The sequence below is a fragment of the Arachis hypogaea genome, chromosome 4, assembly GCF_003086295.3.
Source record: "Arachis hypogaea cultivar Tifrunner chromosome 4, arahy.Tifrunner.gnm2.J5K5, whole genome shotgun sequence".
In the NCBI taxonomy this organism is placed as follows: domain Eukaryota; kingdom Viridiplantae; phylum Streptophyta; class Magnoliopsida; order Fabales; family Fabaceae; genus Arachis; species Arachis hypogaea.
The window spans coordinates 102290220-102301944 of NC_092039.1; the positions used below are offsets into that span (position 1 = coordinate 102290220).

Sequence of the window (11725 nt, forward strand, 5' to 3'; positions counted from 1 at the left end):
AATGACTCAAATAAAGTTAAAGATCATAACCCTAAAATTATTAGGTTTCAGTTAGATTTTACTTTTGACAAATCTTTAAATTGTCATTTTGATGAGTATATAGATAAATATAATAGTTAAAATATGTAATCTATTTTAATTAATTGTATAATATTTTAAAATTGTCTGATATATTTTTTATATTATGTTTATATTTTTCATATTATGTTTATATTTTTTTTGTCGCTTTTTATAATCATATTCTTTTGCTAAACATCATATTTTAAGTTATATATACCATTTTTATTTGATAATTTGATATTATTTAATACAATTCAGATTTTTTTTTTTAAATTAATCTTACCCTTTCTAAATCTAAACAATAACCTATGTGGCTGCTCTGCTAGTATACTGCTAGTATATTACACACAAAAGAAGGTGATCTAAACCCCTCCCCCACCAAAAAACACAATTTTCCTTTTTCCCCCTCATTTGCATTCATCTAATCTTTCCAAACTCAATTTTATTCTCTCTTTCTTCCTCTCTGAGAATCAGAATCCATCTTAGGATTCTCTAATTTAAATCCTCGATTATTTTAATTATTTTTTTTAAATATTTGCTTTTCCTTCTGAAATCTTGACAGTTAAAGCTTCCAAATTTGGTCAAATTGGGGGGAAAAAGAAGATGCAGAACAACATCTTCACTTCGATTCGGAGCTTGAAGATCATCGACGCTTGTAAAGGCACTCAGGTCCACGTGCTTGATACTTCTCCCTCCGCCGCCGGAGCCGCCGCAGACGGTGGCGGCGTTGAGAATCTTCATCACCAGCACCTCCTTCACGATCAAGCCAAAGCCCACACCCAAACCAAACAGGGTCGGAGCTTCCAAACCACAACAGCAGCATCAACAAAGGCAGCAGCATGCGACGTCGTTTTGGAGAGCCTCCTCCTTCTTCCTCATGGCCTGCCTACCTCTGAGCTTCTAGAACCTTCCATCGAGCCTTCTCTGAAGTCCCTCGATTTCGTGAAAACGCTTGCCGAGGTTTATCGGAGAGTCGAGAATTGTGACCAATTGGCGAAATCGGAGGCGTTTTTGGAGGAGGCAGCTATTTTCCGTGGGCTGCAGGACCCCAAGTTGTTCCGGCAGAGCCTCCGGTCGGCGCGGCGGCACGCTGTAGAGGTGAACGACAAGGTTGTGCTCTCGTCGTGGCTTCGGTACGAGAGGAGGGAGGATGAGCTCGTTGGATCGTCGGCAATAGATTGTTGTGGAGGAAACCTTGAATGCCCCAGGTCAAGCTTAATTCCAGGCTATGATCCTGAATCAGTGTTAGATCGGTGTTCATGTTCGGGTAGAGAAGTTATTGGTAGTGATGATAAAGAGCTTTTAGAGGAATGTTCAACTTCCAACGATGATGTTGAATTGTGGTTTTGCATTGGTGATAGTGAAATTAGGTGTAGGAGACACTGTATGGCGTCACTTTCGAGGCCGTTTGAGGCAATGTTGCATGGCGAATTCCTCGACTCTAGGAAGGAGAAGATAAACTTCTCAATGAATGGGATTTCTGTTGAGGCAATGGTGGCTGCTGAGCTTTTTAGTAGGACTAGGAGGCTGAATGGGTTTACACCTAATGTTGTTCTAGAGTTGCTTTCATTTGCAAATAAGTTTTGCTGTGATGAGATGAAGTCTGCGTGTGATGCTCATCTGGCTTCTCTGGTGTGTGGCATGGAAGATGCCATGTTGCTGATTGACTATGCGCTAGAGGAGGCCGCGCATCTGCTTGTGGCAGCTTGTTTGCAGGTTTTTTTGAGAGAGCTACCCAGTTCAATGCAGCGTGCAAATGTTGTTAAATTGTTTTGTAGTCCAGAGGGTAGGGATAGATTGGCTATGGCTCGGCATGCGTCATTTTTGTTGTATTATTTTTTAAGCCAGGTTGCAATGGAGGGAGAGTTGAAGTCTGATAAGACTGTGATGCTCTTGGAAAGACTAGGAGAGTGCGCGGTGAAAGGTTGGCAGAAGCAGCTAGCTTATCACCAATTAGGTGTTGTATTGCTTGAGAGGAAAGAATACAAGGATGCACAGCGTTGGTTTGAGGCTGCCGTTGAGGCAGGACATATTTATTCATTAGTTGGTGTTGCAAGGGCCAAGTATAAGTGTGGTCACACATATTCATCGTACAAGATGGTAAACTCGCTTATATCTGATTATAAACCAGTTGGCTGGATGTATCAAGAAAGGTCTTTGTATTGCATTGGAAAGGAGAAAATGGCAGACTTGGTCGCTACCACTGAATTAGATCCAACTCTTTCATTTCCATATAAATACCGGGCTGTTTGTTTGCTGGAGGAGAAAAATATCGGAGCTGCCATTTCGGAAATCAATAAAATAATTGGATTCAAGGTTTCTCCAGACTGCCTTGAATTCAGAGCATGGTTCTTGATTGCTGTCAAGGACTATGAAGGGGCTCTAAGAGATGTCAGGGCAATCTTGACATTGGATCCAAACTATATGATGTTCCATGGGAATATGCGTGGTGACCACTTGGTAGAGCTCCTCCGCCCTGTTGCTCAGCAGTGGAGCCAAGCTGATTGCTGGATACAGTTGTATGATAGATGGTCTTCTGTTGATGATATTGGTTCTTTGGCTGTTGTACATAAGATGTTAGAAAATGACCCTGGGAAAAGTATTTTATGTTTTCGGCAATCTCTCCTCCTGTTAAGGTGAGCTTGAGCTCTTGTGCTGATTCAAATATAATTTATTTAACTCCATATTCTCTACTGGCATGAAATCTCTTTGCATGGAATTGTTTTGTATGTTTGTTTTATACTTCTATGCTATTTGTGTCAATGAATCATGGCTAGGTATGGGCAGATTTGTATTTTGAATTATTCTAAGTTTGAACTGGATATTTATGCATGGAACTCATGGTGCTATTGGCTGCTTAGCTTAATTATTGTGACTGGTGACTTTGTACTATGTCAAAATTAGAGGAAATTGTGTTATGTGTCCATTATAAACTAGGCAAGATAATAGGTAAGGAAATTAAGCAAGGCAGCTTTAGTTGTCTCTTTCATGTATCATTTGATGTTATCATTTAGCTTGCCTTATAATTTTTAAGAGCTCATTTAAGGATGAACAATGAAGATAAATAGATAATAGGATGAAGCAGACAAGTGAAGATAATAATTGGATGAATAATGCTATCAAATGCAACTTTTCCTTGCTTTATTTTACATTTTTCTTGGTCTTGATCCAGATAATATACTTCTAGTATGATACAAGTGTCATTTTTGTTTTGGTAGAGGTCGTTCATAACATGCTATCACAGCCTTTTTAATCAAGCGATTTAGAGTTCAATCCTTGCTGCCAAGTTGAATTTCGGCACAAGATAGATGACCTGTGTATTATTCTTGGTTCTAGCCAAAGAACCCATGCATGAGGGGGTTAAATTTCCATATAAAAGCCATTCATGCTCTACTCAAGAGCTTAAACATTTTGAAGAGGTGATTCATGCCTTCATGGCATAGTTGTTATCATATCCTGTTTGTGAGATATGTGGATGCTGATATCTCGGTGGGAGACTTATCAGATGATTGGGGTGTATATTTCTTGTTCATAACTAGATTTCTTGTATATGACCTTGTTTTAATAAATTTTGCTTCTTGTCCATGTAAGATAGTTAATTGGAGTTTCAGTCATCCATTATTTATCCCATAACTTATTCAATCATGGTATTTCCTTATTAATGTTCCTCAATCATGCAGGTTAAATTCTCAAAAGGCAGCCATGCGTAGTTTACGCCTAGCTAGAAATCATTCCACTTCTGCACATGAAAGACTTGTCTATGAAGGATGGATATTGTATGATACCGGTTGTCGTGAAGAAGCATTAGCCAAGGCTGAGGAGTCCATTTCTATACAAAGATCATTTGAAGCTTTCTTTCTCAAAGCTTATGTATTAGCTGACTCAAGTCTTGATTCTGAGTCTTCAAAGTGTGTGATCGATCTCTTGGAGGAAGCTCTTAGATGTCCTTCAGATGTCCTTCGTAAAGGACAAGTAAGTGTAATATCGTTTTCAGATTAAATAGATCATTTTCTATTTTATTTGAGTGCTAAAATGATGAACTTACTTGTGTCATTATTTTACATTGTAGGCACTAAATAATTTAGGGAGTGTTTACGTAGATTGTGAAAAGCTGGACCTTGCTGCCAACTGCTACTTGCATGCTCTCGATATCAAGCATACACGAGCACATCAGGGTTTGGCACGTGTATATCATCTTAAAAATCAGAACGAAGCTGCATATGACGAGATGACAAAGCTAATTGCAAAGGCCCAAAACAATTCATCAGCTTATGAGAAGCGTTCAGAATATTGTGATCGTGATATGGCAAAGAATGATCTTAACATGGCAACACAGTTGGATCCTCTACGGACTTATCCTTACAGATATAGGGCAGCAGGTAAAGTCCAATCAACTTGTTATATTATTCTGTGTTATTCTCCTTACATGTTTACTGTTTAAACCTGTGGAAGTGGGAAGGGTGGAGGAAAGTTTGGTTGTGATTGTAAGCCATTTTGTGTTCAAATCATAGTTTCGGCAGACAGCAGATCCTGGTCAGTTGTACTTGTAGTGTGGTGATTTAATTAATTTCAGGCATTCTGAAATCTTCCGTAATGTTTTCCAACCTGAATTTTGCTATTTTTTTTTCTTATACTAGCTTTGTAGAACTCTTAAGGCCTACTTAAAAACTTATGCATGGAAGATTTAGCTTTGAGAAAACATTTGCTTTTGATAAGATCAATGAGTATCAAAATCACTATAAAGCTTTCCTCTTCCCAACTAATGATGGTTTGGACTTCCACATATATGCTTGTATTAGAAATTATGTTATCTCCTCAAAACATCATGGTGTAAGGTTATGATAAATGAAAAAGGATCTTGCACACTTGTGATTTGAAAATCAGCATTATACAATGTTATTGTTGAAGGAATATTATTGTAGTTCTCATGTTTTTGTGTTCGTGAGGAATGAAGTAACTCGAACTAGATAATACAGAGAGAGGCTTAACCTACTTGTCTTTCTTGGAGAGGGCAAATGGGAATGTTCATTTTCGGGTTTGTTTATCTTATCAGCGGTAGTTATTTACGAAGTGTGAGAGCAAACAAATCTTTTGTGTGTGTCTTAAGTATCTAAGGAAAGTGGAAAGCATCCCATACTACCCGATGTGGGACTTTGGGCACCCCATAATACCCAAGTCCCTAACAGTGTGATCCTATTCTCATTTGATGACCGAATTTGTTAGAGCCTTATTGTTTTAATATTGTACTGTGCTCATACTGAACTTCATGTTTGTTGGATGTGATCATGATTAAGTCTTAAATCATTGAAACCAGCTAGTAAACTGCTCCCACAACTTTTACTGACATGCAACCTCTGTATATCAGTTTTGATGGATGATCACAAGGAAGATGAAGCAATAGTGGAGCTTTCAAGGGCCATCAATTTCAAGCCAGATCTGCAACTTTTGCATCTTCGAGCAGCATTTTATGATTCAATGGGTGATTATGCTTCTACTGTCCAGGATTGTGAAGCTGCCCTTTGTCTTGATCCTGGCCATTCTGAGACATTAGATCTCCGTAATAAAGCACGAGAGCAAATTAATGAACAAAAGTGAGAGAATCACAGATCAATAATCAGGTTTTCCTTGTCCTCTAGGTTGCATTTGGTTAGTGTAAAATATGTGGACACAAAATATGTGGACATGGTAGGACACAAATATCTTTGGTGCACTAAGGAAGAGATAGAGCGAGTGAGAGAGACAGTGGGACTGAAATACAGTCTGAGAGTCCATCTCAGAAGGAAGGCGACTAACATTGTTATCTTCAGTGTCTCAATGTCTCATTGTGCTGTTCAACCATAAAGGGACAATGCTATTCTTGTTGACCTGCACCATTTTACACCTAACAGCCTGGTAATCATCAATTCTATTTATCTATTGAATGGTCTCTAGAAAGAGTATGGTCTATATATATCGCTCTCATAGGCTGGCCTTCTAGATGCAGAATACAGAAGGAAAAGAGAATTTAGAGACATAATTTGGATCGATTGAAACTGAATGGAAAGTAGGGGAGCAAACAGCTGCTGCTGTTGCTATTCTTGACTAGGCCTCACCTGTAAGAATGGTGATAAAGTTTTAGACAAAACTTGTATATACAAGTCAATTTGTCATGTAAAAGATTCAGTATTTGCCACCATATTTTTGGCTGAGCAATTGCCGATTTACATCATGCTGTAAGTTGTAACCTTTTGCCACTCTGTTATATAAAAAGATTTTTTTCTCAGCTATTTCAATTGTATTTGTGATAAGTTCTACGTAAACTGCTATCTCCATCACCATCTATAGGATTTGTCATGCGCTCAATTATTCTCGACTGTTTCCTTTTATTTTTGTTCTTTTTCCCCAACTTCTACTATATGCACTTATTTTTGGGGAAGAGGATTCTTCTATCCTGTTCAGATCAATCAGATCATGTTAAAAATTGTGAAAATTGAATGGTGTGGAATGTGGATGTGTATATGTAATTCGTACATGAGAAATTCATATGCCATTTTTTTATTATTTACATTAGCTTCATGTTACCTTGTTAAATGTTATTGAAAATGTGAATTTATAACCTTCAAATATTTACTGTAAAAGAAAAAAAAGATCTGGTATGTTGTTTCTCTTCCCACGTGAAGGGGGCTTTTAAACCCACCTGTGACAAATTTAAAGCAAGACTTTAGTTTTAATGATTTTCATGAGAGGTCCATAGTTTCAACTGCTTTTATGTATTCCACCTAACTTGATTTCATATCCTCCTATTTTTTTCTTCCCCCAAATATCTTCTCCGTTGTTGCTGTTATAGAAGCTTACCAAAAATGGAAGAACAAGCAGAACAAAATATTATGACCATGGATTTGGAATGCCGCAGAATGTTAAACTTCAATGCACCCCTTCTATCAACAAGGCGTCTTGCTAATTCAGTTGTTGCAGGTACATCACTTAGTATGTTACAAAGCACAAGTATTCCATTTTCATGGGAGCAAGCCCCAGGCAAGCCGAAAAACCAAGAGAGGAGCAATAACATCCACGACCGAGATGTAGAAACGCCTCGGCTCCAATTACCACCTTGCCTTCAGCATCTTCCAAGAGCAGCAGCTGAAGCTGACTTAGGTAATGCTGTTCTTTCATTTGATCAAGATGATGGTTGTGATGGTGATGATGACGACGATGATGATAATGAGAACAAGAAGAATAGTGAAGTTTATTCAGATGCTATGGAACTTTTTTCTTTATCAGAGGCATTAGACATTGTTGTCCAACAATCAGAGACAAATCACAGTAGCAGCAATGATGTGTTGAGATTAAAGCTTTCAGAATCTAATGTTGATCAATGTTCAAGCTATATGATTAATCGCTTTCTCCCTGATGCCACTGCATTGGCAGCATCATCTTCTGCACATTTTCCAAACAATGGTTACAATAAGAAAGGTTGTGATACTTGCAGTAATTCAAGGCACTCATATGCTTCTTCTCCAAAGGGTTGTGGCCTTCAACTTCTGTTCCCTTGGCGTATGAAGCACAAGCTTTGTGCTATAAAGAGCCCTGTGATGACATGCTCCACAAAAGTGCAGAAGCATCAGCAGAGTTTGAAAAACAAGAAGCATTGTTCATCAGTTCACAAGACTAGTAAAAGTATCAAAGGAGATATTTGAAAGTAATTTTTTTTTCTTTTCATCAAAGTCTAGGTTTGCACTAATCATTTTACTAATGTTAGGTTATATTTCTCGGCGCACTGAATGTTTAGAGGTACATATAGAACACAAGAAATGCTATGTGCACATAAAAGACCAGCTATTAAATCAGTTACTATGTATTTGTGTATAAATACATTTATTGTTCAACTTATTTTTAATGTGTATTTTGTATTTCAGCATGTATTTTATACAGGTGACTAATTTGGTGGCTGATTTTTGTACACATAGCATGGTTGATAAAGCATACCTAATTTCGCATTGGTAGTGAAAATTGAATCTGTTTTCTTGTAGCATACAAGGCATCAAGGTGATTTCTTACTAATTATGCTCTCTTTGACTGGCCTGATCTTGTAGCCATTAGTTTATTCTTTCCTTTTTTTTATTCTATTCATATTTTGTTGCCATTACTCAGTTACCTGTTTAAAGTCATATGCCAAAATGAGATGTATAAAAAAAATGTACTTTGGATTGTAGTTAAGAAAATAGGAAGGACACTTGGAAAACTACTAGGGCCTTCTTTCCTTGTTCCATCTCCAACACATTGAAAAATAGTCCATGATTGGTTAATGGCTTTATTAATTGACATAATAAATAATTAATTTAAGGTTCACGATTCATATTTTGGTTGCGTGTGAGCTCTTACGTGCTTCTCTCTTAGGTAGGAATCTGCAAAAACTGGAAAATGCACAAATTACGTACAAAAGCCAGGCAGAAGTTGTATTAAAATTAACTTCTATGTTCTACAGTTGCCAAAGCTTGCATGAGATAATAATATTATTATATATACGGATGATTTTTATGATAATTATCCTTTATTAAGTCCAATTTTCTAGTAGGATGGACATTTTCTGGAAATAATTTGCTAATATCAGATCATAGATCATGGATTTTCCTTCATTGGCCTCAGTCAAATGGAATCTAACATCTTCTGTAACCCCTTTAATTTTAACATGAGCTCAATTGATGTTTTGAGTCCCTGAGAAAGATGCATGTATATCAAGAACAGTCAATAAATAAAGCAAAAGTTTGCTTCATGATTAGGCGTGTTCAAGATTTGGACCGACCCAAAATCCATCCAAGGCATATTTTACTGTGTTTAAATTTATCATTTTTATCCCATGTTATTTTTGAATCAGACTTGAATTATGCTTTGAGTCATCCGGCTTGTCTCAAAAATCGTTTTTTATAATAAAAATATAAATCATTTTTTATAATAAAAATATATATTTTAAAGTAAAATTAGTAAAGTCATATTATATTTTTATATTTTAATTAATATTTTTTATATTATACGGTATTATTTTTACTTTAAAATAATTTATTTTAGTATAAATATGATATAAAATTTGTTAAATTTAATTTTTAAAAATAAAATATTATTACTTTAATATATAAAACTTACAAATTCATATATATTAATTTTACATCGAATTAATTCCAGTTTAATCCAATCTATTTCGAATCACTCTTCGATGGGTCAAAATAAACTCAACAACCCTTTTAGAGTTGAGTCCAATCTAATTAAACCTGTCTCAACTTAATCCATAAACACCCTAAGTTGTGATTATCATTTTTAAGAATATGATGATCATAACTAATTTTCAGGAGGTCAAGACCTATGTTCTGCCACAGAAGATCATGAATTAAATACTAGGAATTTACTTCATTAAATCATATTTTTCTCATTGGAACTTCTTTGATGCTATTTTTACTTGTTATAACCCGGCTTCGTAACTTCAGCAGTTTACAAGCCAAAGAATAAAATCAACTCTTCATGAAGCATTTTAAGATTAATTTGAATAGATTATAGAAAAGTACATTCAAAGATTTTTTTATGTTTAGGAACGTAATGTCTGAAAAAAAAGATGTAAAAGCTTAAAGGTGATATTTTATTGGTGCCAAAGAAAAAATAGTTTTCAACGCTTGATTGCTTTAAAAATTGTGTTCATTTTATGGTGAAAGAAGACATATACAGAATAAACATATACATATACATATATGAATCTGTACAAATTAATTTACATTAAACTATCCACTATCTTACAATGAATGCCCAAAAGATTTCTGATGCGAAAAAAGAAAGAAAAAAACTGTGTGGTATGTACTTGGCCTTTAATTAGCTATTATTAGCTTTAGTTTCTCCAAGCAGAAACTCTCACTAGTTCTGTTCGTTTCCATGCCAGAACAATTTCATTCCCATTTTGCCCTTCAATCCTTGTCTCATACGAACCTCCACTACCTCTCAACATTTCTCTTGCTTCCATTAAAATACTTGTGCTCAATCTGCAACCTTCTAGTCCAATTTCAGCTTCCCCAGGAACATGGGGAGAATCCCTCTCCATCTCTTGCCAATTTTGTAACCAAGCAAAAGGAGACACATAAGGTGCCACAAATAGGGACTCTATAAGAGTCCTTGCCTCTGAGAAACTTGTTGGGAAACATGACTCAATTGATTCCATTAATGCATGGTAATGCACCAAATGACCATAAAAAAATGCCTTGAAATTCATGCTGGTCTTGAGTTTCTCAAACGCATCACCATCACCAAAAGTGATGATTCCCTTGTTCCCAGAGCCATTGATCAAATCCTTAGCCAGCTTCAGAAATTCCATGGCTTGTTTTCTGCTGCTTCTGTTGGCCATATGTGGCAGGTTAAGCATGCAATTGAAGGCCAAAAACTCTTTGATGCCACTGCCACCACTTTTCTTCACATTCTTCAACTCACCAACAAGTTCCTCAATTCCCTTTTCCTCCACCTTCAGATTCAATCCACACGATCTTGCATGCTCATAGAGATGCCTCTTAGTTTCCTCAGAAATCCAAGGAGTAGTGGAATTACCATCATGCCCTTGCTGATGATGACCGGAACTGATTGATGTCAATTTGAATTGTGTTATGTTCCTCCGAGCCATGGCCTCAATCATTGGAATCCATTGGATCCCAATTCCCATGTAAGAGTCCATCACGTGTACGGCATCACACTCTGGCGGCATGTTTTCAATAATTGCAGAAAGGGCCACAAAGTGAGCGAATTTGCCGAAAGGGGTTCCTTGATAGAATGCCCTGAAAGCAGCGTCAGAGTTCTTCAAGGCTTCCCCTTTCAAATAGTCTCCGTTGTTTGCGGCGGTTGCTAGCGACATGTAAAAGTGGAGGCGCTCGTCAACGATTTGGGAGAGAGGGCTGAGTTTGTTGCTGATGCATCTCAAGATCTCTTCAGCGAGCGCTTTGTGTCGATTCTCCAAGGCTTCTCCAATGGCGTCCACCAAGTGCGGTAGGATCAAGTGGTTCTCGATTTGCGTGTTCGGTTGAGGCAAGTTCAGTGGTGTCGATGATGATGAGGACATGTCTGAATTGAATGACTGGGTGGGACTATATGCTTCTTGTGAAGGGATGATGCTTCCTTCACTCTCAAGAAATTGGTGAGTCAGATCCTGGAATTTCATTGGGAAATCATGGATCAAGGGTTGGAGTTGCAAGGTTTCATCATCGATTGTGTATTGAATGTGATGATCACATTCATTCGTGAAGATGGTGTTTTCTGATGAACAAGTGTTGAATATGGCACTGAATCCACAATCATCACCATCTTCATCCATGCTACTCAACCCATAATAATAATATGGCTCATCAAAGAGTGATGATGGAGATTGAAGAATCTCATTAGACTGCATCATCTTTTATTTTTTTTCTTTCTTTTTTTTTTCTTTTTTAATTAATTTTAATTGGATATATTCAACACATATACCACAGCGGATGAGGGTCTTGTTTCAGTTTGGATGAGTTTGGTTTGTAATTGGTTAATAACAGTGTATGGTATTTATAGCAAAAGCAAATGCTGATGAACAAAGTGGAGACAAATTAAGAGCCAGCTTACAGGAAGTAGCTATAGCACCTAGAGATAATTATTATTTTATTTATGAAAGTTTCTCTTTCAATATAACATTTTT

At 36.8% G+C, this 11725-nt stretch overlaps 3 protein-coding genes across 6 annotated transcripts; 2 read left to right on the plus strand and 1 right to left on the minus strand.

Annotated features, from left to right (window-relative positions):
• The first annotated feature begins 331 nt into the window (after nt 1-331).
• Nucleotides 332-8001, plus strand: LOC112797079 (ethylene-overproduction protein 1). 4 transcript variants are annotated; one of them, XR_011881287.1, is made up of 6 exons: nt 345-417; nt 623-2696; nt 3741-4032; nt 4130-4439; nt 5426-5952; nt 6025-6326. XR_011881287.1 is itself a non-coding variant. In XM_072235765.1 (5 exons), the coding sequence occupies exons 2-5, from the start codon at nt 664-666 to the stop codon at nt 5653-5655; spliced, it is 2865 nt and encodes a 954-aa protein (XP_072091866.1). In that variant the 5' UTR covers nt 332-417; nt 623-663; the 3' UTR covers nt 5656-6326. The 4 variants fall into 4 exon arrangements, 1 of the variants encoding a protein (XP_072091866.1); XR_011881288.1 differs by having other exon boundaries at nt 6038-6326; XR_011881286.1 differs by lacking the exon at nt 345-417 and adding an exon at nt 7015-8001 and having other exon boundaries at nt 420-2696; nt 6025-6272.
• LOC112795093 (uncharacterized) lies at nt 6900-7736 on the plus strand. Its single transcript, XM_025837050.1, has one exon. It carries the CDS (start codon nt 6900-6902, stop codon nt 7734-7736), a length of 837 nt encoding a protein of 278 aa, XP_025692835.1.
• Nucleotides 8002-9910: 1909 nt separating the features above from the next.
• On the minus strand, nt 9911-11452 carry LOC112795094 (protein NODULATION SIGNALING PATHWAY 2). The gene has a single exon (XM_025837051.1). The coding sequence runs from the start codon at nt 11450-11452 to the stop codon at nt 9911-9913; it is 1542 nt and encodes a 513-aa protein (XP_025692836.1).
• Between the last annotated feature and the right edge of the window lie 273 nt (nt 11453-11725).

Coding starts and splice junctions, on each gene's coding strand:
- LOC112797079 (XM_072235765.1), top strand. CDS start 664: ATGCAGAACAACATCTTCACTTCGATTCGGAGCTTGAAGATCATCGAC. Junction 2,697..3,740: donor CAATCTCTCCTCCTGTTAAG/GTGAGCTTGAGC, acceptor TCAATCATGCAG/GTTAAATTCTCAAAAGGCAG. Junction 4,440..5,425: donor TTACAGATATAGGGCAGCAG/GTAAAGTCCAAT, acceptor TCTGTATATCAG/TTTTGATGGATGATCACAAG.
- LOC112795093 (XM_025837050.1), top strand. CDS start 6,900: ATGGAAGAACAAGCAGAACAAAATATTATGACCATGGATTTGGAATGC.
- LOC112795094 (XM_025837051.1), bottom strand. CDS start 11,452: ATGATGCAGTCTAATGAGATTCTTCAATCTCCATCATCACTCTTTGAT.